This window comes from Corvus moneduloides, chromosome 1 (assembly GCF_009650955.1).
Source record: "Corvus moneduloides isolate bCorMon1 chromosome 1, bCorMon1.pri, whole genome shotgun sequence".
NCBI classification, from domain to species: domain Eukaryota; kingdom Metazoa; phylum Chordata; class Aves; order Passeriformes; family Corvidae; genus Corvus; species Corvus moneduloides.
In genome coordinates, this window is record NC_045476.1 from 32,096,572 (window position 1) to 32,122,802 (window position 26,231).

The 26,231-nt window shown below is 36.0% G+C and overlaps 1 protein-coding gene across 1 annotated transcript in view; it reads left to right on the forward strand.

The window, feature by feature from the left end:
- CNTNAP2 (contactin associated protein 2) overlaps nt 1–26,231 on the forward strand; it is a 1,037,874-nt gene that overhangs the window by 667,650 nt on the left and 343,993 nt on the right. Inside the window, exon 11 of the mRNA XM_032104142.1 lies at nt 17,814–17,920. Within this exon, the coding sequence (XP_031960033.1) occupies nt 17,814–17,920 (107 nt within the window). The remainder of the gene's footprint in view (nt 1–17,813; nt 17,921–26,231) is intronic.

Genomic DNA, 26,231 nt, shown 5'->3' on the forward strand with positions numbered 1-26,231 from the left:
GTTTCTTTATCTGTAGTTTTCTTTGCAAGTAAAATTAATCATGAATCCTGGGCTTTACTATGCAGTCAAAACTTGACACCACATGCTACATCATTTTCATTCAATTAAATCCCACTGAGAGCCTTGGTGCAAACCATGTGACCTCATGTTTCACTGTTGGGTAACCACACAACTCACAAACACTAACCTTTTATGACCATACCATACTTATAATCTAGCAGGAATCCTGGCTCACACGAGGTGCATACATTGCAAAAGGCTCACAAATTTTGTTAGCATGGAAGACCCTCACCTGAGTGTCTCCCAGGACTTAAAAGTAAAGAAAAAACTTCTTTTCCAACCTATGAGGAAAATAACTACAAGTCTTAGTAAGTTTAAAAAATCCTATGTAGGTTTATTTGTGGAAATAAACAGCAAGGGCAATAAAGTCCCTAAACAGCAAAAGGAAGACTAGGGAAAATGTAGGCCTACTGCTGAGTGGGGAATGAAAATGAGGGACAAGTAACATGGAACAGGCTGAGGTATTGAACACCTTTTTTGCCGTAATCTTGGCCAGTAAAACTGGGCTTCAGAAGTCTGAGGCCCCCTCAGACCAGGTACCTGGAACATGTAAGACTTACTCTTTGTGGAAGAAGACCAGATTTAGGAAGCACTTCCAACAAGATGGACATACATAAGTCCATGGAGCCTGATGGGTTTGTACCCACAAATGCTGAGGGAAGGGGCTGATACCTTTGCAAGGCCAGCATCAATCACCTTTGAAAAGTTGTGGCAAGTGGGAGGTGCTCCAGAAGACTGGAAGGGAGAAAATTCCCCTCCTATCTTCAAGAAAAACAAGAAAAAAATATCCATGGGAATAACAGCCTGGTGAGCCTCAGTGCCTGGGAAGGAACCATTTCTAAGCACAGGAAGAACACAAGGTTTATTGGGGGTAGTCAGCACAGATTTATGAAGAGAATTCATGCACAATCAACCTAAAGCCTCCTACAATAAGGTGATTGGCTGGGTGGCCGAGGGGGTGGGGGCATTGGATGTTCCTTACCTTGCCTTCAGTAAAGCATTTGACACTGTCTCCCAAGTCATCCTCACAGAGCAGCTGAAAAAGTGCATTTGGTAAGTGGATAGTTGAAGGGCTGGGCTCAGTTGGTTGTGATCGGTGGCACAAAGTCCAGTTGAAGGCAAGTGGCTAGTGTGTCTTGATTGATACCCCAGGTAACAATAAAGAAGCCAATATTGTATAATATTTTCCTTAATGACCTGGATGCTGGAACAAAGTGTACCCTGAGAGACTTTGCAGGTGATACATGACTGGGAAGAGTAACTGACATATCAGGGTGTTCTACTGCCATCAGGAGAAACACGAGAAGGCTGGAGGAAGGGGCTGACAGGATCCTCATGAAGTTCAACAAAGATGAATGAAAAGCCCTGAACCTGGGGTAAATTTCCCCATGCACCAGTACAAGCTGGAGGCTGAGCAGCTGGAAAGCCGTTTGGTAGAAAAGGCCCTGGTGGTGCTGACCATGAATCAGCAATGTACACTTGTGGACAAGTAAGCCAGTGCATTAGAAAAAGCATTGCCAGAAGGATGAGGAAAGTGATCCTGCCCCTCTGTTTGCCCTTAGTGAGGCCACACCTGCAGTGCTGTGTCCATTTTTAGTTCCCAGTCCAAGAGACAGAGACGTGGACATATTGGAGAGAGTCCAGAAAAAGCACCACCCATGTGATAAAGGGATTGGAGCATCTCTCCTGTGAGGAGATTCTGAGAAAGCTGGGACTGTGCAGCCTGGAGAAAAGAAAGTTTGCATCAGGTGGGATAAGAAAGTTTTTTTAGAGCAGAATTCTCTTTGTTTTTCTCATGGTCACATATGCACTAGTATTCTTTCTCCTTTTCCTGTATTCCTACATCACAGATTTTTTAATTTAAACCTGATAAACATAATATTTTTTTATGATTCTATGACTCTTTCTTCAGAACTCTAGGAATCAGTTTTTTGTCAGCTTGAGCTTCTGATTTTGATTATTGTTTGCAGCCCATGTATTCTGTCTGTGAGAACTGTCATTATCTTGTAAACCACACTCAGTTTTGCACAGAAATTGGTAGCATTTTGTCCTGTTTGACTATAATTCAGGGACAGCTTATTTGTATAGCACTCCTATTTATAATATATATTGCTTAGAAATAATTTATCTTTGTAGCTGAGCAAATTGCAGTATAATTTCACTGCTCTTGCACAGACCTTTCTCTTGTTTATAACAGTGATTTCTGAGTTACAATTTCTCCAATATAAATAATGCATTAGCTCATAATTTAAATGTGACCTATCTTTGCAAGACTGGTGACTCACTATAAAGATCTTTTTGAGTAGCTTGAAAACTTCAAGTAGATTCTGGTAGCTGATTTATCTCTTCTGATCTGTAACATGTTGTGAAGGTTTAGCTTTTATATGTTTGACAGTGCTATGAGGACCAAAACTTCTAGAGTGTCTTAGTATGAAAGGAAGTGGCTCACCAGAGAATCAGACTAACATGGGCTCTGCTAGAATATCATGCACTAAAATCAGGAGCCTAGCATTGTGGTTACGAGATAGGTTTTCTTTGGTGGAAAAGATGATTGACATAGTTCATTTCCGATTCTGTAGTCCTGGTGGTGTTGATTCTTACAGTTTGCAAAATATCAAGATTTAAACCCCATTCTTGAAATAAACATCTAAAAACATAGAATGAAAGCCATTACAGGGGCAAGGGAAAAGAGCTGCACATTTCTTAAATTGTGTTTGTTATCAAATAACACCAGTAAGCTCTCCGTAATTCTCTGCTGTCACTAAAAAGGCTTTTTTTCACTGAGACTGTACTGCACAAAGAGACAAGCGAAAGGAAGCTACATCCATTGCATCCTGTTGATACCACTTAAGGGCTCTTAATAAGACAGTGAACCCATGTATCCAGTAACATTTTCTGGTTCGAAGGAAAGAACTTGCATCCATCTTTCCCCCAAACAGACAAGTATAAAAGGAAAGAGGAAGAAGACCAGTGAAAGACAAGATAAATTTAGGGTAAACTTGACTTTTTTGGAAGATATCTTGACCCTTATTTTTTTAGCTCAATGTAAATCCAATAAATCCAGGGCATGTACTTAAGGGCTTTCAAATTACCTTCATACTGGCCCCACAAGTCCTCATGAAGAACCAAAAGGCACTCTGTGGTCTACATCGCATTTACTCTATCCCAAACATTCGCACTTCAAGTTTTAGCTCTACATCTATATGTGAAATGGAAAGAAAAAGAGTGATGATTCCACATAACAGCATTATTTCTAATCGCATCTACTTTTCTGTTTATCAGACATACATGAACTTGGTATTTGTGCAGTAACTGTATACAGGTGGAATTCTGTCAAAGCCTAAATAATACAAAATTTATTCTCGTTGCGTAGTTAAACATATGCTTCAGCATTTGTCTAGAAAAATATGTCTTTGAATGCATCAAGAAGCACAGTCACAGTGTAACTCTCTGTGGAGAGCATATACAGTAGTATTTCTCAAAGAAATACAGATCTAGCAATCTTGAATTTTCTCCCTTTTCAGATAACTCCCACGCCATTTTTTAAATTCTCAATAAAACATTAAGCATTATACATCATCAAGAGCAGTAGAATTATGTTTTCCAGGTTTTGTAGGCTTAGTGGCAATTTTAGCTTGACCCTGTTGCCATTTAACACTACTATAAACACTCCATAAATAAGAGAGAACAGTTGTTCACTTTTCATGTAACTTGAAGAAACACATTGTATATATAAAGTATTAAGATGGAAATCACTACACACAAATAAACAGCTAAGACTTTTAAGAGTCTTTCCATTTTTAGGGAAAAAGTCACAGTCTTTTAAGTTATTAAATAGGTTAATTGTGAGTACCACTAATAGTATTTTGAAAATGTGGTTGTATTGTTTGGCAAGTTTGGTGTGGCATCTGATAGACTGGAAGAGAAAGTTCACTTTCAATTGCTCTTTATTTTTGTTTTGAAGTATTAGAGAAATAATAATATCTAGCTATTAAATCTTGGTTTATTCTATTTCTGAGCTGAAGCTTTAAATTTCTTATCCATTGGGGCTGACCGCAGTTAAACTACGACAAATTTTTCTTAACTGAGTTTAACGTAGCTTGGTCAAATCCCTGATTTCTAAGGTGAAGAGCCATCCACCAAAAATCAGGGTCTGTGGAAGTCTAAGCATTAAGTACAGACTGTTTGGCAGATCTTAATACATCTGATGCTATTTTAGATATAATTTGTTTCATAATTTTACTTGGTAAAATGTAAAGAATGGCTGCACCACGCCACTGTATGCAATTACTTTGTATAGTCTTGATTCCAGTGCTCCACATCTGAACCCTGGAGAGAAAACAAAAATATCTTCCTATGAAACACTGAAACATACAATTACTACAGTGATCAAGGAAGAGAATAAGAATTATTTTTTTCCAAAGTTGGAACATTTCCTTTTGCCTTTGACTGTTTTCTGAGTTATCTTTTTGGAAAAAAAACCCACATTTTTTCCTATTTGTCTTTTTTGCTTTGCTTTGCAGAGCAGGATGCAGGTCCTTCTTTATACAAAAACAGGAACCACAGATGCCTACCAGGGAACCTGTCCCAGAAATCGTGTTCTAGCAAAGCTTTACAGAGTGACAGTGGATTCCACAAGAAGCTTCCAGAGCTTTATTGGCCTATTTCTGTTGGACTAATTCACATAAACTCTAGCTTAAATTCTCCAGATCAGATTTGTAAATGCAGATTCATGAGTTTTCCTTTATTTCATGATTGAAACGCTTTTTCTAGAGCCCTAGTACACAGGCTAAGACCTAAGCATTAGCACCATAAGGCTTACTTCTTCCTTTACTGCAAGGACATTAGTAAATTATACATATCTGATGTGTATAATCTACATGGGACACCCTGTAAATGCAAACTTCAATGACATTGATAAAATTTTGGGTTCCATAGAGGTTTTTATGATATTATTCAGGATTCTTTTTCTGACCAGAAATATTCGTAGCGGTAAGAGGCAGAAAGAAGAGATGTGTATCTGAGGGTAAAGCAGACCTAAAGTAACATACCAAGTTGGCTGCTGTTGTAGGTAAAATGGGGAAAAAAAGAGTTGTGTTCTTGCCTGTGGTGCCTGACCAGAGGTTACTGCAACTGGGACTTTTTGTTACAGTTCACCATATTTATTATTTTGTAAATACAGGTCAGCATAGTCATGACTGAACATCTGGGATACCCCTTCTCTGCCCCAATCACTCTTACAATATCTATTACACACAGATCTTTCAGAAAAGAGGGAAGAGCTTCAAAGCTCTTGATGTCAGCAATATTCAGTAAGAAAAGACTTGACCAGAGGAAGATGTTGCTTCAGCATTTCTTTCCAATATCTCATATAACAGGGAGATGAAGCAATAGGAATTGTTGACATGTTTTTAACACGCTAAAGTTAAGGGACAAGCACTAACTAGACAAAGCAAAGTTTTAGAAGAAAAAAATATATATCATATAGCTGGCATTTTGAAATAGTTAAACAATGAAAAGACATAATTTTTGCATCAGTGGATATGGTTCCATTCTTCTTTTGTACCTATGGAACCACATCTCTTTGGATATAAGGTGAATAGAAGGCCTTAGCAGATTTCCGTGAATCAGTCAAAATACCTTGATTTTAAAGAAAGTATCAAAAAGATCAAAATTAGATCTTTTCAGTGCCAGTATGCAAGTGCAAGTATCTTGACATGATGAGTTGATTATATTGTTTCATGCTTCCCAAAACAGTAATTTTATTGGCACTTGAGGTTGCAGTAGTTCATCTCTTTCCTGTCCTTGGAGTCTGTGTTTTTTCCTTATTGTCTTGCTTTGAGCAGCTCTCCAATTTCTGTTTTTCAAGTAGTTTGAAATACTTCCCCCAACAGTGCTCACACTTGTGATTAAACATTTTTCTTCACATTTTTTTTCTTCTCCCTCACAGTTCTGTCTTCTACATACAGCATCTCTCTGTATCTGCTTTTCATTTTTCAGTTTAAATTCCTTTCTTAGCATTGATGCAGCCAGTGGTGCACAGTCAGTTTAGATTGCTCCCATATCAGATCTACTGAATTTCAGGCTAACTTCTTATTCCCAGTTCAGCTGTCAGTGCGTCTATCAAAGCTGCAGAGGTTCTTTCAATAGTTTTCTTGCATACTGCCCTACTTAACTGCTCCAACCCATTTTTCCCTCAGGAAAGTACTTGGAAATATATTTTCAATTTGAAACAGAGTGTTGGAAGGTGTTCTTGCTTGGCTTGGTACGGTTCCATCCGTATAATATATTTTTACATCACTTTTCAAAATGAAAAATTATTTTAAATTTAAAAATATACTCTTCCTTTTGAATATGTCAAATGACATGTTTCAAAGACTTCAACATGTTTTCCAACATTTTTCAAGTTGAGATATTAATCAAATCCAGCCCTTTCCTCTGAAAAATCTGTTTCAAGAAGTGTCAAAGATTTCATGACAAAATGTCTGGAAAGCAAAAGCAAAATATCCTGTAAGGATTTTTCCTTATTTTCCTCCTCTATTTAAATAAAAACCTCTAAAACAATCTACCAGCCTGTCCTTACTCTCCTGGAACTGAAGTGCATGAACTACTTCAGAACCAAAGATGGTAGTACGCTACTATTTATTTCCATTCTGGCTTATGCTTTGTTTGCTGAAATTGGAGTAAACTTTTGGAGTACAATTTGTAACAGAAATATAAACCCTTGAGAAATCAAAGCTTATAATAAACTGAAATACTGTCAGACCCTGAACAAGGTTCCCAAATTGCAGTGCTTGAAATGCAGAAAAACAGAATCAGGGCCCTCTAAAGTACTCCAAATTATAGTCTATCAATTGTTCTGTAGGGCAATCACAAGCCTATTTTGGTAGAATAATTAAATCCCATCAATGAGCTATTTGTAACTAAAATTAGGCATACCAGGGTCATGTCATTACATTTTTTACAGTCAAGTACATGTTATTAGAACTGTTGTATCCTCACAGTTACATTTTCCTTGAAAACAATTTTGCTCTAAATATGAATTGTTTTCTTGAAAAGAAATTGTCATCATTCTTGGAAAAAGCATGTGTATATGTTTATGCATATTGAATGTAGGTGTGCGAACAGAAATGCACCGATGTTTGTGCACTCACACCTGCTTATTACTTCAACAGGAAGCCTCCAGGCTTCAAAGCAGTTCATTGCACAAGTTCAAGGTAATAAATGAATTGTTTATTACTTACAGTACATATCTGTTTTGAGCAAATTGAAAATGAATTGAATAATAGGTTGTGAGTAGTGCACTGTATTAGTATATTTATCACAGAGCTGTGACTGCACTGCAGCAGAGCTGCAAATTCATTGGCACATCCTTGCTTTTCATGTCTTTAGACTACAACACTCATTATATTGCAATTTATAAAAATGTTTTAGGGCTTCTATAAGAGAATAAAATACTGATGTGCACTAAGAACACAGATAAAGGACAGGGGAATAAGTCAGTTTAACCTATATGCTTCATGTTTTATACATGACATTTTAGCTAAGCATATTGCTGTTTCTGGTAGATGGCAGAATTTTCATAGTAAAGGAGAAAAAGCAGATTGTGTAGATTTTAGCATATGCTCTGTGGTAATTTGGAGGAGAATAGAGCAGTGCAAAAAGATAACTCATTTCTGTGTTACTGTTTATTGCTGTTGTCGTTCATGATGACTGCAGCGATAGGGAGGAGAAAATTCCATCGTGATAACATCCTATGCAAATAAGAATTTAAACCCTTTTTTTCTGATTCAAAAATGATGAGAAAAGGGAATAGAGAAGGGGGAAAGGGTTATGAGTAAATATGCACATATTATGTTGCCTCTAACCGATGATGAAATATACTTAATCTTTGTGACTCTGTGGGTCAGCTCAGGGAGAGTGTTCCATGAGAGAGTGTAAATAATGTGTGAATGCTGTCTACATCTGATTCATTCATGATTGATCCAAGTCAAATTTAAATTAATGACACAGAGAACTTAGTCTATATGTCCTTGCCAATATTGAACAAACTAGGAGATGGCAAGGATGTACTGCAAAAAAAGCGTGCTGACCTCAGCTCTTCCTCTATGGTACAGTGGGATAACTAAAAGTCTTAGTTGGTTTATTTTTGCTCTACCAAGAAATAAGGAAGATCTGAGTTTCTCCCAGAGACAGGAGAAATTAGTGTCCTTGACTTATGTGTTCTACTAGAGATTTAATAATGAAACTGGCATTTATACCAATTGTCATTAATAAACGTCTCAGAAACATTTCACATTTGCTTCCATCTCACATTTGCTTTATTGCATAGATTGTGTGTTTTGCTTTATTGCATAGATTGTGTGTTCTGCTTTACTCCCAAGACTATGCTTTTGTTTTGAGGGGGAAAACCTTCACTGCTTAGGCAGAAAGTGTTTTGTACAATGCTTACAGAACAGACTCCTCTGGTTACATGGTTACTAGAACAATCCACTGGAATTAACAATTTATAATCTGCATGGTAATGCAAGATCCACAGTTTCTGTCAAAACATTAGGACTTGTCTTAAATTTACTATGAAATTTGTGTTTGTAAGATAAATGGCCTTTGAGGGAAGCTTCCAGATTTTGGCTAACACAATGTAGAAGGTGGCCATATTCATAATACTAATGATAGTAAAGAGTAAAATAATAATAATAATAATAATAATAATTTTAAAAGGTCGTTTACATGAAACAAATCAAAATCAAAATCTAGTTGTACCAGGCAGGTAAAAACACCACTTGCTACAGTGATTTTTTTAGGACTATCACCATTGTTGAGTATTTTTAAACAAAGTCATTTAAGCAATTTGCATTTTGCAGGATTAGCATCACTTTGGTAGTACCAAATCATGCTTTAACTAAAATGCTGTTGCAACTGGGACATTGACTTGCAGTATGTTTAACTCAAAACCTACCAGCTATAAAAGCAACTCCATCTCATCATGTCATAACCAGATTAGTAAATTAGGATGCTGAGCCAAAACTGTATTTATATCAGTAGTAGCTGATGGCATCTGATAGCTCCATGACCATCAGGGTGATTCATATGCTCTTCATTTGCCAAGCAAGAGGTATTTAATGGGCTGTGCTTTTTGCATATGAGGCAGAAAAACTTTTATCACTTGTTTGAAGATCAACATGTCATCATTGTCATCCCTGATTAAGAGGCAGGCAATCAAAACAAGTAATGCAAAAGATAAGATCCTCTATATTGTGCACCAAGGAGTGGAGAACTGCCATAGCCAAAAGCTGTGACAGCCCACGTCCAGGTTTGACTGACACAGCAAGAGGCTTTTAATATAAAATCATCCATCAGTATTATAGTCATCTTTATTACTATTTCTTTACATTAACGTAAAGATTTCTAATTACCAGTTTCTTTATTCCCCAAAACATAAATTTAGGAATAATCTCATTTAAGACACACCTCTATAAATTCTGTATTTGCCTGGTGATTCAATGCATGATCACTTGTATTTATTATCAGGAAATATTTTAGGCACTCTTCTGTACTATATAGGGTGTTCACTGGTTCACATGGTCTGATAATTATGATCTTCTGAAAAATAAGAGCAACTTTCTCCAAATATCTAACTTGGATTATAAAGTTGACATCATAAAATCCCAGGAGCTATATTTGATTAAAGCTGTAAAAAGAAGAAAAAATAAAGAATTAACAAGACACCAAAGAATCTATTTTATGGTTTGTTCTCAAGGCCAGCCAGTATGTTCAATTTTACCTATTTGAATTAGCAAAAGACAGGTGATTAGATGAATACACAACTAATCCAGTCAGATTTTGAATGGGGCAACGCTTGGAAAGGTTTAAAAATTTCTTCAGAAACTTAGTAATTAAAACCCGTGAGATTCTTCTGGAAAGTCTCAGTGCTTAACACACATTCTCATATCCCCAAAAGGTCTGAGCTGTGCCAATGTAAGCTTAGTGAATAACTGCCACTCCTGTGTGTTTGTTCAAATAATAAACTCAAACACGGCAGTCAAAAAGAAATTGTTACACAACGCAGCTCTCATCTGCTCTAGAAAGCCTTTACTTGGTTAATGACTAGCCAATGGTCTTCACAAGGTAATGTAAAAGGTTAAAAACAAACCCATTAGAGATAAATAATATTTAGTAACTGGCTCTTCATAAAAGTTTATTCTTCCTTTTGTTTCAACTCATTTAACAGGCTTAAGATATATGCAAATGGTCTTACTTACACCAGCTGAAGACCTAAGCCTGCATTTTCTGACTAAAACATTGTGCAACAGAAGTTGTCATTTTTATCTAGCCTAATTAGTTCATTTTATGAATTTCTGGGTTTATCATCTGCCTCTGTAAGATTATCACAGCACACTCTAGTTTGCAGCTTTTGGACTAGATGGAGCCCATGGGTCATTTCCACACATTTTATCCTGATGTTCCCCCTCCCTGCCCTGTCCCACTCCAGAGAAGACAGACAGTGCCTGAGCAAGTGCTGCCCAATACACCATCTCCTCCTGCTTCAACTCCACACAGAGCTGGTCTCCTGAAGCAATTGGTAGGAACTGACATAAGTGATTCCAGGGGGGGTGAAATTCCCTCTTTGTTAAGTGCTGCAGTAGATTCATCCTGCCCTGCTTTGCTTCTGCAGAAGTGGCAACAGTTAAAGTTGGACAAAAGTAGTTTTTCAGCCATCAGACATCTCAGAGCCTAGGTTATGCATAACACACAGGTCCAGGAAATTGTCTACAACAAATGCAGAAGAATGGCTTATCCAGCTCCTGCAATTGCTAAGTGGAACCAGCATGGTTTAATTCTAAGGAACTAATTTGTGAAGTGCTCTGATAATTAAGAACAATAGAAAATAAAGGAAAAGTCTCTACGTAGTTGTGTACAAAATAAAAACTGCATAAATCCAAGAGGATCATTTAATCCAAATGAGTTAACGGTGGTATTTTATCGATTAGTTCTCCATTAATCATTCTAACGCAGTTTAGCATGTAACCTTGCAGATTTGAAGATAACACCAAAAAACTGTTTGGCAGCCTTTACTGGGAATACGGCATAAAGGAACTTCTCTTAATCAAATGTCACTGCATATTTTAAAATTGATTTATTCTTTGTAAATCACAGTCTTTAAAAGTACCAAGTATTTTGTTTTGATCTCATGACAGAACAAGTTTGATAATGTCCACCAAGGAAGCATGAAGGCCTTGTATTGCTGTAAGTGACAAAGAAAGAATAGCCACTCCTTGGTTCAGGTTTATTTAATTCTGCCATAGTTGATTATATGCATCTGTGTACAATTAGCTTAGAAGTCAGCAGCAAATTTAACTAGTTTTGGAATTATTGTGAATCTAGATTAATTTTACAGTCCCTGCCATCTTCCCTTTGTGTTGCCTTGCATAGGAGTTCCAAATCCTGTTGCTGAAACTCTCAAGGTCACTTTAAGCAGTTTGTTACATTGTAAGAAATAAGAAAGAATCTTACAGGCAGATCAGCTGATTTTACTTTCACTTAGGATACTCTGAAAAACATGGATTCTCTATGGAATTGTTAATTTTAACCTAATTGTGGTACAGTAGGACTCTGCAATAGCACTCTGTCCTTAATTGGGTTATCTTATTGTTCAGTATGTTTTTACCAGGATGAGTGCAATGCGTTTCTTTGCATTAAAGAGCAACGTCACTGCAAACAGATACTTATGTTTAGAATGTTTTTGTGATTTGGTTACCAGTTTACAGAATGTCTTTTGAATAAACAAACAGATCTCCAGTGATTCAAGCTACCAGCTGAAAGCATTTATTGGTCCTACAAATTATTTTCCTTGTATGTTATTTTATAGTTGTAATCTTTCATGGTCTTCTTGAGCAGTCAGGTAATCCTGAAGAGTAAATAACTTCTAAATTTTTATAATGTTTCAATGGTCTTTTTCTGGGTGTGAATGAAGGTTGACGGTGACAGAACAACACGCTCAAAAAGGACAGCAGTATGCATTTTAAAGGATCTTTCCAAAAAATGCTGATTAAAAATACATATTTGAAGGATATTTTTAGAGGTGTTAAAATGGGCAACTAGTGGAAAAATACTGGAAAACCACTCAAAAAAACCTGATTGTCATTAGTTCTGAGGCAGAGAACTGGACAGAAGAAGCAGAACAGAAGCAATTTGGGAGAAATGAGAGGTGAGGCGTGAGCATGAGCAAGATTAGATAGAGGTTTGATGATGAGAAGGAAAAGATTGAATTTCATGTTAAGCATAATTCAGCCTGGGTTATTTTCCTTTGCAAAAAGCCTTTAACGTTTTTTTCTGCTCTACAGAAATTCTCACGCTGTTGTTATCACTGTAGCACTTGAATTCTTTTCGCTACAGTTGCAGCAGTACATGTCAAATATCTTGTGTGTGTTGTGTGTAGTTCTTTCCTTCCTTTTGACCTCTCAGGTGGAGGAGCAATTGCACAGGTGAATGTTTAGTTTTGGTAATTTCTTGGCTCAATTGTTTCAAATTTATATATAAATAGAGTTGGTTTAGGTTGTATCAACACACAGGCTGTATTTTGCACTTATGCTAGAGATAGGAAGTGTGAAAGGGAAGCAGGAAAGGAAAAGTCAGGGAAATTAAGGAAAGGTCTGTGTTTTACAGGAGAGAATAGTGAGATTTTTGATGGTTCTTCAGTACTGAGGGACTTTATTTAACAGTCTGCATGTGGCCATATGGACATTTGCCTTTCTGCACAAAATAACTTTTAATCTTCTTGCTCAAATGATCTCTAAACCTAAAAATTGGAGTCAAATACTATACACTTTGGGCACAATATGTCAGGGGAAGCTGGTTAATGTTTTAAATAACCCTGCCCTGAGGGATATAAAAAGACTGAGGCAGTGACCTGTTGACTTACAGGAGATAAATAACACAGTTACAACATTAAGAAAATATTATAATCACATAATAAGAAAAGAGATTGAAAGAAATGCTTCCTGTTTCTTATGGAATATGAAAATATCTACATTAGAAAGGTGTCTGGAGAGATCTCTGAGCTCATTCTCCTGCCTTCAGGCAGAACCAAACATATTTAAGTCATTCCTGGTGTATGTTGAGTTGTTTCTGAAAATACTTTCTACTAGTAATGAACCTCATTGCATCTTTGCCCTTCCCCTGTGGACATTCCTAAGCTTGTAACCTTCCTGTTTCCAACAACTTTTTGTGCCACTGAAAATCAGCCCTTGCTCATTCCTGCTGAATAGGCCATGAGGATTTCTCCATGGATCTGATATCACTCTCCTGCTTATACTAACATGATGTGATCCCTTTTCTTTGTCTTCTTTTTTTTTCTTCCTTGCTGACCATAGTATGTCAGGCTCACTTAGGATCACTGTATCACGTGGAACAAACCAAACATAAAACCACAAAAAACTCCAAAGAAACAAAACCAAAAGAAAAACACAAACAAACAAACCCAGCAAACCACACCAAACAAGACCAACCAAACAACAACAAAAAACCCCCAAAAATTTTAAGAAATATTATGATTTTGTATTATGAGGTGACAGGCTTAACCTGATGTAATTTAACAAACAGAAAGATCCAGACACCTGTTTATCTGGCTTTAGTAGTTTTACTATGCTTTTGAGGAAAATAAGGAGTTATCATGAAGGAAATGCAAGGTAGAGTAGATTGCAGCAGATGTTTATCAACAGTGGGTTGTTCAGGATTAACCTGATCTCCTTCTCTGATAAAGCACTGTATTTTTTGTCTCAGACAGGAAAAAGTAATAGATCTATTTTGTCAGACATCAATAAAATATTTGATATATTGTAATGATGAAAATTATTAGCTAAACCAGGAAAGATGAGGTTTGAGAGAGGAATTGCAAAGTTGTGAACTGTCAAAGGGAATTGCCTCTCAATTTATACTGATGGGCTAATGGCTGGCTGGGAGATGAGAGTTGCTCAGAGGTCAGTGCCAGAGAAAATCCTATTTAATACTTCAATCTTGGCTCAGAATTAGGAATATCTTGATGAAACATGCTGTCAATACAGCTTCAGCCTAGAAAAAACTTTAAAGATTTGGATGATACAATGGAAGCTACAGTACAGAGTAATGCTGTTGAAAACAGTAGGAAGATTTTCTGTATGTAATGGAAGTAATTGGTTGGAAGTGATGAAAAGAGGAAGGATGGGAATTTAGTGAAGGTGTTTAATGCATTGAGCAATCTCAGGATGACTTTGAGTTACTATTCTTTGGTAGTCAGCAAAATGCTATATATTAAGCAAAATAATTTCAGTAAAGAAATATGAAAATGTTGATCAACTCTGAAATAACAAAACATTGATAAGACCTCCTCTAGAATACTCAGCAGAATGCAAGTGCAAGCAGGAGAAGAGTTACAAGGAAGAACTATGGAAAATATGTTTTCCAACAGGAGACTTCATCTCACAAAACTACAGATTAAAGGAAGCTATGATTGCTCTCTGCAAAGTATTGAGATATAAATCCAAAAGGTAAACAAACATTGTTTGATAAACAAATCAAAGGTTCCAAATAAAATACCAAACCAGACAGCATCTGTAAACTCTCTATGGATAAATTTTGGGGTGGAAATTAAAAGACAGTGTATCACACATGAAGGGATTAAATTCTAGACTTGCCTTTCAGAAGGAGATGTAGAGCAAGCAAGTTCTCAAAATGGAGTCTGCAACATTTTGCAAGTTCTTAAAATGTAGGTATCCACAATGGGAAGAGACACAACTTAGTGATGAGGAATTTGCAGTTCTGTTTTGTAATGGTTTCTAACTTCAGAGCCCAGTTTAGGAAGAAAGTGCTGGTTTGAAAGTTTGTTTTATTTTATTTTGCTTTTTTTGTAATGAAGCCTTATTCCTCAAGGAGAAGAAAGAATTGAATTGCCTGGAAACAGTATTTTAACATAAATCATCTGAAAATCATGTATGCATTGAATTTTTTTGAGGTTTTGAGTGTAAAAATTTTGAATGTCTACTAAATGATAAGCATAAGGTAGATAAATGATTGTGTCTGCTCAAAATACAAATTCTTAGCAAGATATTTGCATATTGAAATTTGTATCTTATTCTCATTTTATGGAAAGAAATGTGTTTGAAAAAGAATGGAGTTTACAGTGATAAATCTTATTCTTTATTACATTGTTTACTGAATTCAAGCAGGGTTGGTTTTTTTTTTTTGTAATTTCTACAAATTTTTGTAATTTGTAATTCTGGATATCCATCATTTCCTGTAAACTCTATTATAGTAGGTAAGGTTTGTCCAAAATGTGGACAGATGAGCACCAGATTATGTTACAGAAGTTTGCTAATGGATTTAATAGAAAATAAATCCTAAAATTCTGTCTGATAAAATAAACTAACAGAAAAGAGGGTGAAGGGAGAACTTCAGGAAATGATCCTATAATCTGATTTAACCTTCAGTGTGCACCAACATTAAAATAGTATTTACTCCATTTTTCTAAATGCCCCATCTTTAGAACAGGAAAAATCAAATGAGTAAAAGTAAAATTTTGCAGATGCAGACTGTGTTAATCCAACCATCATCCTGGAAGCATAAAATAAACATCAAAGAGTTTGCTGAATATCTCTGTTTTTATTACTTAATATGCTCCATTAAATGATACAGATAAATATCTAGTTTTCATCTTTGTGAAGATTAAGTCATTTACCTCAGTTATATAGTCAGTAATGCAGTCTCTTTACTAGTTATGCTGCAATAAAAGTAAGTTATACCACACTAAAATGTGAAACTAGTTGCAAGCATTACATATGAGAGTTCATATAAATAGCTGGTGAAACTCACATAGAAAAATGTTTGGTTTGGTCATTGGAAAATTACTTTTCAAATAATGTATGCTCAATTGTAAATTAAGAAGAAAATACATAAAAGAGTTATTTTGAAAAAGTACAAAACCATATTCAGATTTAGGAACTTTTGTAGTTATTTACAGTCTCAAATAAAAGTTACTTTTATGAGATTATTTTTGAAATGCAATTGCTCTTTCCTTTCCCTACTCTTGTACCCACCAGCTACAGATTAATGTAAATTGTTAATTGTTTGGATGTTCAGAAATATACTATTATATGCTCTTGTTTTTCTTCTGCAGTGTTGAGAGCCCAACTGAATCGCAGTAATCAGCTCTATCTATTCATTTAGCCTGCCACACTTATAAAACTAAATGAATTCATTTAAACCATGTTGAAAACAATTTATTGAACTGTGATAATTGCCTCAGGTAGTTTCACTGTATTTTACTGTGAAAAGAAGATTTTTAAATGCTTTGTTTCTTGCTTTAGAAGAGCATTTCTTAAGAACTATTTTTAACCACGCTGGTATTTTCTGATCTTTTTGGAGAAGAATGGGTAGCTTTGAGTTCTAAAGACTGATCTAGGATGTGAGACATCTATATTCTGTATATTCTGCGGTACATGTACTGGCATGCATAAAACAAAAAATCTTTTCTAAATGTGAGTGAACAATATTCAATTCTCCAGTGCATATTGTGTCATAAGTTATTCTTGGTTGTTGAGCCATGCATGCCAATGCTCAGTTAAGTGGAAACTGAGGGAATAAGACACTGTAAGCCTTTAGAGGAATGACCCAGACACTTCCAGTTTCAATAAGTTTCTACATAGGAAAGCAAAACTTTCCTTGAGTGTTGTTTATGAGAGTGTCATAAACTGTCACAGGAATATGATGAACTTCAGATTTATCTTAGAGATAAGAATACTTAATTTTTAATGCATTTCTGAAAAGATTCTCTTTGTCTAATAGGGGGTCTCCTCGTTTTAGTTTTTAATTTCATAATAAAAAAATATAGATTTGTCAAAAAAAAATGAAAGGAAAGTTCCTTTGCTTCTTGATCAAAAAGGCAAAGCCTGTACTGAGTCTGATTGTAATTAATTTATTAAGGGAAAAAATATTCTTTGAAATGGTATTTCAAAGCCCTTTCAAGGAAAAGAAGTTTAATATTTTCAGAGGTGAAAGTAAATGGTAATTCCCATTTCTTACTGCATTTGATAAAATAGAAGCTGGCCAAACTCAAATCTTTGAAATCACATTTAGATAATATTTCAAACAATAAATATATGTTCTGCTATAACTTTGGTTTTTTGCTGTTCCACTTTTTCTTTTGCATTCCTTCCACTTTCCAGCAACAGTGTAGCTGAAGAAGAAAAGCAGGTGTGTGGGAGAAAGGTGAACAGCACTTGCCAAAAACCCCTATGAAGAAAAACTAACACAACTTTTATAACAAAGACTGTAATTTGTTTTATTAATGCAGCTTTACTAATTTCCTACCATCCTAGCCTTTTATCCCGTTACGGGCAACAGAAAGATGAACAGCAATCCAGTGGCATTTCGTTTTTAACCACCTGCACAGCAGGAGGAGGTGTGATTTGTGATGTTCTTTTTGTTTTGACTGCTGAGTACCAGTCATATGTTACTTAGAACCCTGATTTATGATGATTAATCCATTCCACCTTTAATGTGCTTTTTTACAGTTTGTAAAAGGGCTTCAGCAAAGCCTTGATGAATCTTTTATGCAGTTGTGTGTTCAGATATAAATTCTGTTAATCCGCCTAAAATAGCAAGGATTAATGACTAGACAAGGGCGTGATGCACTGCTTGTGAAGCTCAAAATTTCACTTTGTGTAAATCTTGATGCTCATTTAGGTTTCTCTTTCTGTCTTTGCATCTCATCCTGACAGGTGTGTGCCCAATCACTGTGAACATGATGGAAAATGCACCCAGACGTGGGACAGTTTCAAGTGCACTTGCGATGGAACTAATTACAGTGGTGCCACTTGTCATAACTGTAAGCTAACCTGCGGTTTCAAAATTTCAATGGAGTAGGGAAGTCTCTCATGTCTTTTGGTTGAGATTAAAAAAATCAAAGTCTTCCTTTCTGGTTGTTAAAGATCCTCAAGCCTTTTTTGAAAGAAGGTGTTGGCTTAATCACGTTCTGTTTTATCTGCATCGGGATGTATTTATACAGCACTGTGCTGCACCATGCTACACACCAAAGCAGTGCAGCAGCAGTTGGGTGCACTGAGAAAACACATTCTCAGCAGTTGCACGCGAGATACAGTTTCAGATAGAAACAGTGAATCTGCCCCAAGCTGTTGAGGAGAGCTGCTGACTGTTGCTAGAGATGCTGGTTCAGGTTGCTAATCCCAAAGAATGTTTATATACTTATTATCAGCCAGTTTAAAATCTAATTATCTGTTGAGTGTTATGAGTTTTTGAAATAAGAATATTTCCCATGAGCTCCACGTGCCCTACACTTTTAAAGCACAGGAAGAAGAAAGGTACAGTTGCCCTTTTACAGGTGCTGAACAATGCCTGCTGAGTCAGTGGCATGCATCTTCTGTTCCTCCTCTCATATGCTGAAAAGTGGGATTTTCATCTGCAAAGTGTATTCTAAAATACCTAGGGCACAGAGAAAGCATATGCAGTCCTTACTTTTGCTCACTTCTTTCTTTTGCCAATCATCTCCTAATAATGAGAAGAGAGTGAAAAATGCTTTTGAACAGGTGATCAATTGAAATTAAAGCCAGGATTTATGGAGATACAAATTTATATTACTTTATTATTTACCTTAAATATAGCTGTGTATCATTTTACAAAGAGAATTGAAGATTTTTTTTCAGTTATAATCAAAAAGCCCAAATAAATGAGAAATTTTTTGACCGTTCACAGTTGTCTGGATTACAACAAAAACATAATTTATGGTTAAAGATGATGTAAATGTAAGAGGCGTTATATTTTATGGAGTAACTATTAATACATTAAGTGGCAAAGTTCAATGATCTGGCTATTGAAATTGTAAAACAATAAGAGTTAAATACAAATTAATGTTGATCAAAGCGAAGTATTTAAGGTACCAATGCCTTGAGGAGAGATTGCATGGCAGCCCTTTTTCCACCGAGAGGGAATGTGGACAGTGACGGCATGGCTGCATCTCATGTTAGGAAAGAAAACATAGAATTTATGTCTGTCTGTGCTCCTTTGTGGGTGTGCAGACCAGCTTTTAAGACATAGCTGAACATGGTTAAGCTTCTTGAGTTCCAAAGAGAAGCAGCAAGGACAAGCAGACGGCATCACTTCGCTGAAATCACGTTTATTACAAAGGGAAGAAATAATAATCCAAGGAGATGTGACATTTTTCTTAATAGGATTTTCACCTGCCTTTTATGGATAAAACAGTGCAATAAGGCAAGTAAAAGGCATTACTGAACTGCAGTATCAAAAGAGGGGTTTGGAATATATTGTCCTGCCTTTATGGCATGGATAAAGTGTATGGGATTACATATACTCTCCAGGTCATTTGGAGACACATTGTTCAAGAACTTCTATTCTTCTAGTTCAGGAAAAGTTTCTAACTTAGATGTGTAAGCTTTAGTTTTGTTACATTTTTGTGTTTAAAGAACATAATTTTTGGGTTTTGTGTGCTGCTATATTTTAGAAGTCTTCTTTTTACAAAACAAGGTTGAGGAGAAAGTTATTCACTTGATAGATACCCTGTCAAAATGTGTAAAATTCTATGCCTTTCTAGAGTATCAAAGTTAATGGCACAAAAATGAGTGAAAAATAAAAAATTCCAGCATCAAGACACAGACTGAGACAACCTTAACTCTTCCTTTGTTGAGCAGGCAATAGCTGTCAGTATTTACAGGAGCATGTTCCAGATACAGCTGCAAATAATGAGGGGATTTGTTGAAGCTTGCCAGAAGTTGCAGTTATGCTGTCCTGAGGTCTGGGACCTCAGCTCTGCTGCATTGATGCTGACCCTACTGTCCTTTCCTACCTGTGCCGTGTGTGTGTGTATACTCAGACATGCTTAGTGTGCTGCCTTTTGCTTTTGAATTCTAAAGTTTGTGGCAGAAGCAGGATAAAAGATATGCTGGGGAAGGAGGGAAGTTGGAACAATAACTGGTGTGTGGTATAAAAATAGCTGTAAGCAATTTTAAACAGCCCTACAGATTGCATGAAAAATATAGCAGATGTCATGATTCTATGGAGCTGGAAAGTGTTTAAGTGCAGATAGCACTTGTTCAGTACCATTCTACTTAAAGATAACGTTATTTTACAAAGCAAATTGTATTATATGCCACAGAAAAATATGTTTTTCTTTCCTCAATATATGCTTGTGTGTGGGGTATAACAGCATTACTCAAAGAGGTTGAAGTCAAGTTTATGTTAGTGGGGATTCTAATTCCATAGTTGATGATTTTAATGAGTTTGAGTTATGCTGAACCAAAAGGAACGAGATAGTTCTGTGTTACTGAAGGGGTTTTTTCAGTGAATTGGTTTTGCTTTGGTCAGGTAATTCAACTCTTTTCTGAGCTTTTGACCTGAAACAAGGCAAAGCTTTGCAGCCTTGACTGAATTTCAGATTGCAGTTTTAGGTTCCTTTGAAGTTGAAACTCAAAGACAAACGCCAGGGACGAACTCCTTGAAGCGAAACAGAGAAAAAGGTTTGCATGAAAACCTTATGAATCAAAATGACTTTGTTTCACACAGGTCTGGCCATAATACACGGTATAATAGTGAAAACAACAGTTAGGCTAGAGATATGGAGAAATATGTATTCTGGGGCTGAGACGTAGTGGGGGCTGTAATCCAAAAATAAACAGCAGGAAAAGGAAAAGTTCCAAATAAATAAATAAATCTGAAATAAAAACTTTAGTTATTATCTCTCCAACTGTGTAAATCAATTACACTTGTTTTGTATTTTAAGATTATGAAATAATTTGCTTTTTGGAATATGGCACTCTTAAAAGAAGGCTCTTCATCTTTCAGAGAATCTTTCAGAATCTCCAAGCTCTGTGTCTACTATCTTGTTATTTCTCAGAGACTTAAGATGCCATTCAGAGGAAATTACAATTTTTTTCATCCAGCTACAGCTGGGTCCCTGAAGCCCTACGGCAAATTAACCAGAAGTACTGGAAAGCTGTATTTCTCATTGCATGTTAAATACCCTAGGAACCTACCAGATTTCTTTCAGCTAAAAGGTATTCATGCCCAACAAAATGCTGTGGACTGGCAAATACCAGACTAGAGCATTGATTTTATCATTAGGCAGGACTGAAAGATAAATGAATGTGTTTACTTTAAAAGAATGATTTACAGTGATGCAACATTTACAAAATTATTTAAAAATTAATTGCATTGTAATTAACAGCAAGTATCATCCTTACTAGCTTTATTATCTAGATTTTAAACCCTGACTAATTAACTTTTGCAGCCTACCAAAGGCTGGCCTGTTCATGCAGAATTCTTAGTGATACTTTTCTAGAGTTTATTAGTAAATGTTTCCTGAAACCTTTGAGAAGAGGAGCTCATTTTCCTGATTATTTCTGATCTCCATCACTTTGCATGAGTTTATTCATATATTTTTAGGTTCTAATATTATTCCTGCTGTTTAAAGCTTGTTTGAAACAGAGTGGTATAATTTTAAAAATCATGTATCAGCATAACTAATGATCATTCAAGCTTCTTTTTGTCAGATTTTTATCATATAGGTCAAAGCACACTTTTTCTAGAATCTGCATTTAAGATAAACACAAAAAAGGACTTACAAAATTTACCATGACAGTGATGTATCTACCTTCCACCTCCTGCATAAACTTTGTAAGGTTTAGGAAAAAGCCAGAAGCACCTCTTTTGATGATATTTGCCTTCTCCTAATGATTTTCAGTAACAAAAATCTCAATTTTCACTTAAAAGATTAATCTTAATGATCATAGAATCACAGAATGGTTTGGGTTGGAGGAAACCATAAAGATCATCGAGTTCCAACCCCCCTGTCATGGACAAGGACATCTTTCACTACACCAGGTTGCTCAGAGCCACTTCCAACCTGGTCTTGAATACCTCCAGGGGTGGGACATTCACAGCTTCTCTGGACAGCCTGTTCCAGTATCTCACCATCCTCACAGTAAAGAATTTCTTCCTAATATCCAATCTAAGCCTGCCCTCTTCCAGTCTACAACCATTCACCCTTTTCTTAATACTACATGCTCTTGTAAAAAGTCCCTCTCCAGCTCCCTTGTAGGCTCCTTTGGGGACTGGAAGATGCAAAAGATCTCTCCAGAGCACTCTCTTATGAAAGACATATTCTTCTTGATCAAGTTATTTTTCTTTAATTTCATCTTCAAACACTGTCCTTACTTTTACAGCTGTACAGATTCCTTCAAGAATATCAGACAGGAAAAGGTTTTCTTAAAAGCCTTCAGTTAGTCCATAGGAGGGACTAGCATCCAGATCATATCTGTTGACTGTTTGTTCTCTAAGACAGTAGGTGAAATACAACCTTACATACTCCTGTCCCTAGGAGAGGCATTAATTGCATCAGAATATACGAGAATGCAACTGTGCTGACAAAGAACATACAGGATTTTTACATTTTTAGATTGGTGATTTGCCGTAAGTTTTTTCAAAAACAGTATTTGAAACAATGTAGTGATTCTTAGTTTCCATAAAAGGGAACTTGACCTCTGAATTCTCTGTCTTCTCATAGCTTGTTGGGAATAAATGTTACCCTATATTTTGGAACCTGATTCAGAGTTAATGAGGAATAAAATTTCTCCTGAAATGATAAGTACATTAAGTGTCACTGGAAGTCTATTGGGCATTGATATTTTTCCAAGGAATATTGACTATCTCCCTAAAATGAAATATTGGTTTAATAACGAGTTTAATATTTTCTAGAAACACACTTTGAGTACAAAACATTTGTGTTGTACACATTGTAGAAGCCGTGACAATTCTCATTGCTGGCTATTGCCAAAATTAATAGTCAGCAATACAAATTTAATCTGCATAGGCTCTGATCTTCAGCAAGACCTCCATCAGTTAGTTTGTAATATCTGATTTTCCTGTATTTCTATAAACAGGAAAGCAACCAGAACATTGGACTTCATACATTTAGATGGGAAAGAAAGTCATGGCAGTGGTGTCCTCCTGTCAGCAATTTGGGAAATAGTGAAAAAGCAAATACATACTTTGGCAAAATTATGCACTGAAATTTACTTCAGGGAAAAGATAAAAAGAAACTCCATCATTTTTCTAGTCATCCCAAACAAGCAGAGTATGGGTTTCCATTTCACTGGAGACTGGAGGAATTCTGAGAATAACATTGTTATCTTTGTGATAGCAAACCAATTTGCTAGAAAAAGCAGATCCCTTGCAGCTTCACAAGCATATTAAAGCATTATTTGATCAGGAAAAATACTATAAATACCTCTGTGCTCAGAAACTGTGATACTTAAAATATTCTTGTGAAAGGGTGTTCTGATCCAAAGACAGGAAGAATGTTGCTTTTTAATACACCCGAAGTGGGTGATACAACCTAGTCTGAAATGTCCTATATTTTGAGAAGGCTCAGCGTAAAACAGTCTCCTCTTCAGTTGTCCTGTGGGAATTTATGTGCAGGGCTGTTACAAACTACCACCTCGACATTTCTGAATATTTGCCAGTGAAGCATAATGTTTTAGTCATTTAGTTTAGCAGCGTTTCTCATAAACAAATCTTGGATTCCAGAACTGGCCCTTCTGCAGAAAGCTGAGTAGTGATACATGCTGCAGATCTGTGGACATGCAAGTATCTGATTTTAGTGAGATTTAGCACAATTCCTGCAGCCATATGACTGAATAGATCACACAAACCTGCATAATTTCCCAGTAGCAAATCAAGAATTTCCATAAGTAAACTTGTAGAAAGACAACACCAGACAACACAGAACAGAACAAAAACATATAAAACATGCAAACATACAAAACAACAACAGAACCTGCTGGGCTGAGTTTCTGCAGCGGAAACCTGATACTTAAAGCATGCAGTGGGACCCCACAAGTCTCTTTAGACTTGTTCATGGCAGATAGATTGTCTGAATTATGTGAAAGAATGAAAAATAATACTGGGAAAACAAACTGCTTACTTTTGAAAACAAGAAAGATGAGCTTTCAGTAGGGCAAAAGCTGAGTTGCTCCCATTCCCCCTCTCCTCATATGTTTGGCATAGTTTGCCTCATTTCAGCTGAGGGAGGACAGCTGCTGTGAGATGCACTAATGGGAATGAGGAGCTTTGCAGGGAGGTGAACTGTGAAGTTACCCTGAGGAAAGTGATTTTGGAGAAATGGTAAAAGTTGTTTTGACAGACCTTCTTGGTTTGGGGAGACTGGGGATGGGGGAAATATTTATGAAATTAATACTGGGCAAGGTGATGAGAAAAGGGTTATCATCTCTTTTAGCACTGTTATTAAAGACTAAGTTTTGTATTAGATGCTGTAAGAAAAGGGAGTATAGTTCCTCACCCTACCATCTCATCCTCTTGTGAGCTGTTGTTTGTGTGTCCCTGATGAAGCCTATGGTTTTTTGAATTGCTCCTTTGAGTTCCCGATTTGAGACTCTATGTGGAACCAGAGTCTGAGTAAAGTAGTTTCCAGGAGGTGAATAATTCTGCATTCAAACTCAGAAGCATGGATGTGTGAGCAATGCTGATCTTAGAGAAATAGAGGGTGAAAAATAAGCTAAAACTTCTGAAATCTCTAGAAAGAGGCTTTTGTTTTCTTCTGCTCATAATATCTTGAGAAAGCACTTTCAACTACTGACTGTTCTCTGCCAGTTATTTTGCTATCAATTTATTTTTCTCCTCCTTTTGCACACTCTGTATCTAAAGTAATCAAATTTAAATTTGATACATGCTCTGCAAAACCTCATTTCTCAGATGTTTGTTTCTTTTGAGAATAGAGGTTCTCAAAGGCTGTTAATAAAGAAATTACTTTTGTTTACGGAGGTTTATTAAAAGAATTGTATCATCAATATGCTACCTTTCTAAGGAGACTAATCTCTTTTTTCAATAATGATTTTCAGAGAAATTGTCATCATAATTAATAATTGTTTTTGTGGATTCATATTTTATTTATTATGTGTTTTCCAGGGAATTAACATAATGCATGTCTTTTCAAAGGTTGAAGACTATATTAAATTACCTCTTTTTATTAAAAGCTAGTTTTAAAACAAGACTGAAGCTGTTGGTTTAGTCTTCTTTAGTAATTTTTTATGTGTAACATAAGAGCCCAGAATTGCAGCATTTTTCATCTTTTCCTGCAAAACTGAAAAAGACAAGCTTTTTACTCTGTTAATATTTTTGGGGTTTGTTTTCAGTTTTGGGACATTGCAGTTTTTTGATTTTGAACTCCAATATTTGTTTAAAAATCAGACTGTTCTTAGTTTCAGTGCTATAAACTATAATTCTTCTACTACTAATTTATTAGTAGTAGAGCTGAGCTGAGAGCTGCTCTGCAGCAGCTGTTTATGAAATGCAGAATGTGTAATAAATTGGTAGAAACTTGCATTTTTATTGTAAGTAAGTGGATGTGGTCTGTGTTCAGGCCAGAAAAGGCTGCAGTTCCAATATGTGCAATAGCATCAGGAGTATTTGAAGGTAAAATGAAGAAAATGAACATTAGGATGCAAAGCATAATACGAATAATCAACAATCAGTAATTATGCTAAAATTAAAAATTCAGCTGGAAATAACTCTGCCAGCTGAGTTTTGAGAGAGACTGTAAGGGCCAAAACTGGGCTTCAGGTTTTAGCTGTTTGTACAGTTGAGTTGTTTATAAGTAGCTCTACATTAGAATCAAGTGTCATGAGTTTTGAATTTAAATTTCTACCAGGTGGGGTCTAGTGGAAGAACAGTCCAAAGTCAGAGTCTAACTCAGAGCATTTTCAGTCTTAATTCAATGTAGGTAACTCTTGTAAAACTACCTAAGTAACATTCCTGAATTGCAGCCTGCATTTGGGAAAACGTGGGTATTAGCTGAGCTTTTTGCAGGCTACTGTAACCATTCTCTATTGTTGTTCACAATGCACAACCAAATATTGTTTCCAAGGGACAGTTAAAAGAGAACATGTAATTAACAATAGATAACTTTAAAGCAGCTCATTTCTACCGTAATATCAAAGCCAGAATTAATTCATAGACTGAAAAGAACTCTGCATATAAAGACTTCAAAATTAATTAGCGTTTTCTTAAACTTTTCCATTAAGACAATCTAACATACTGCATACTTCACTGTTAATGCTTTTTTGCAATTAAAGTTTTTTAAGGTGCTGATA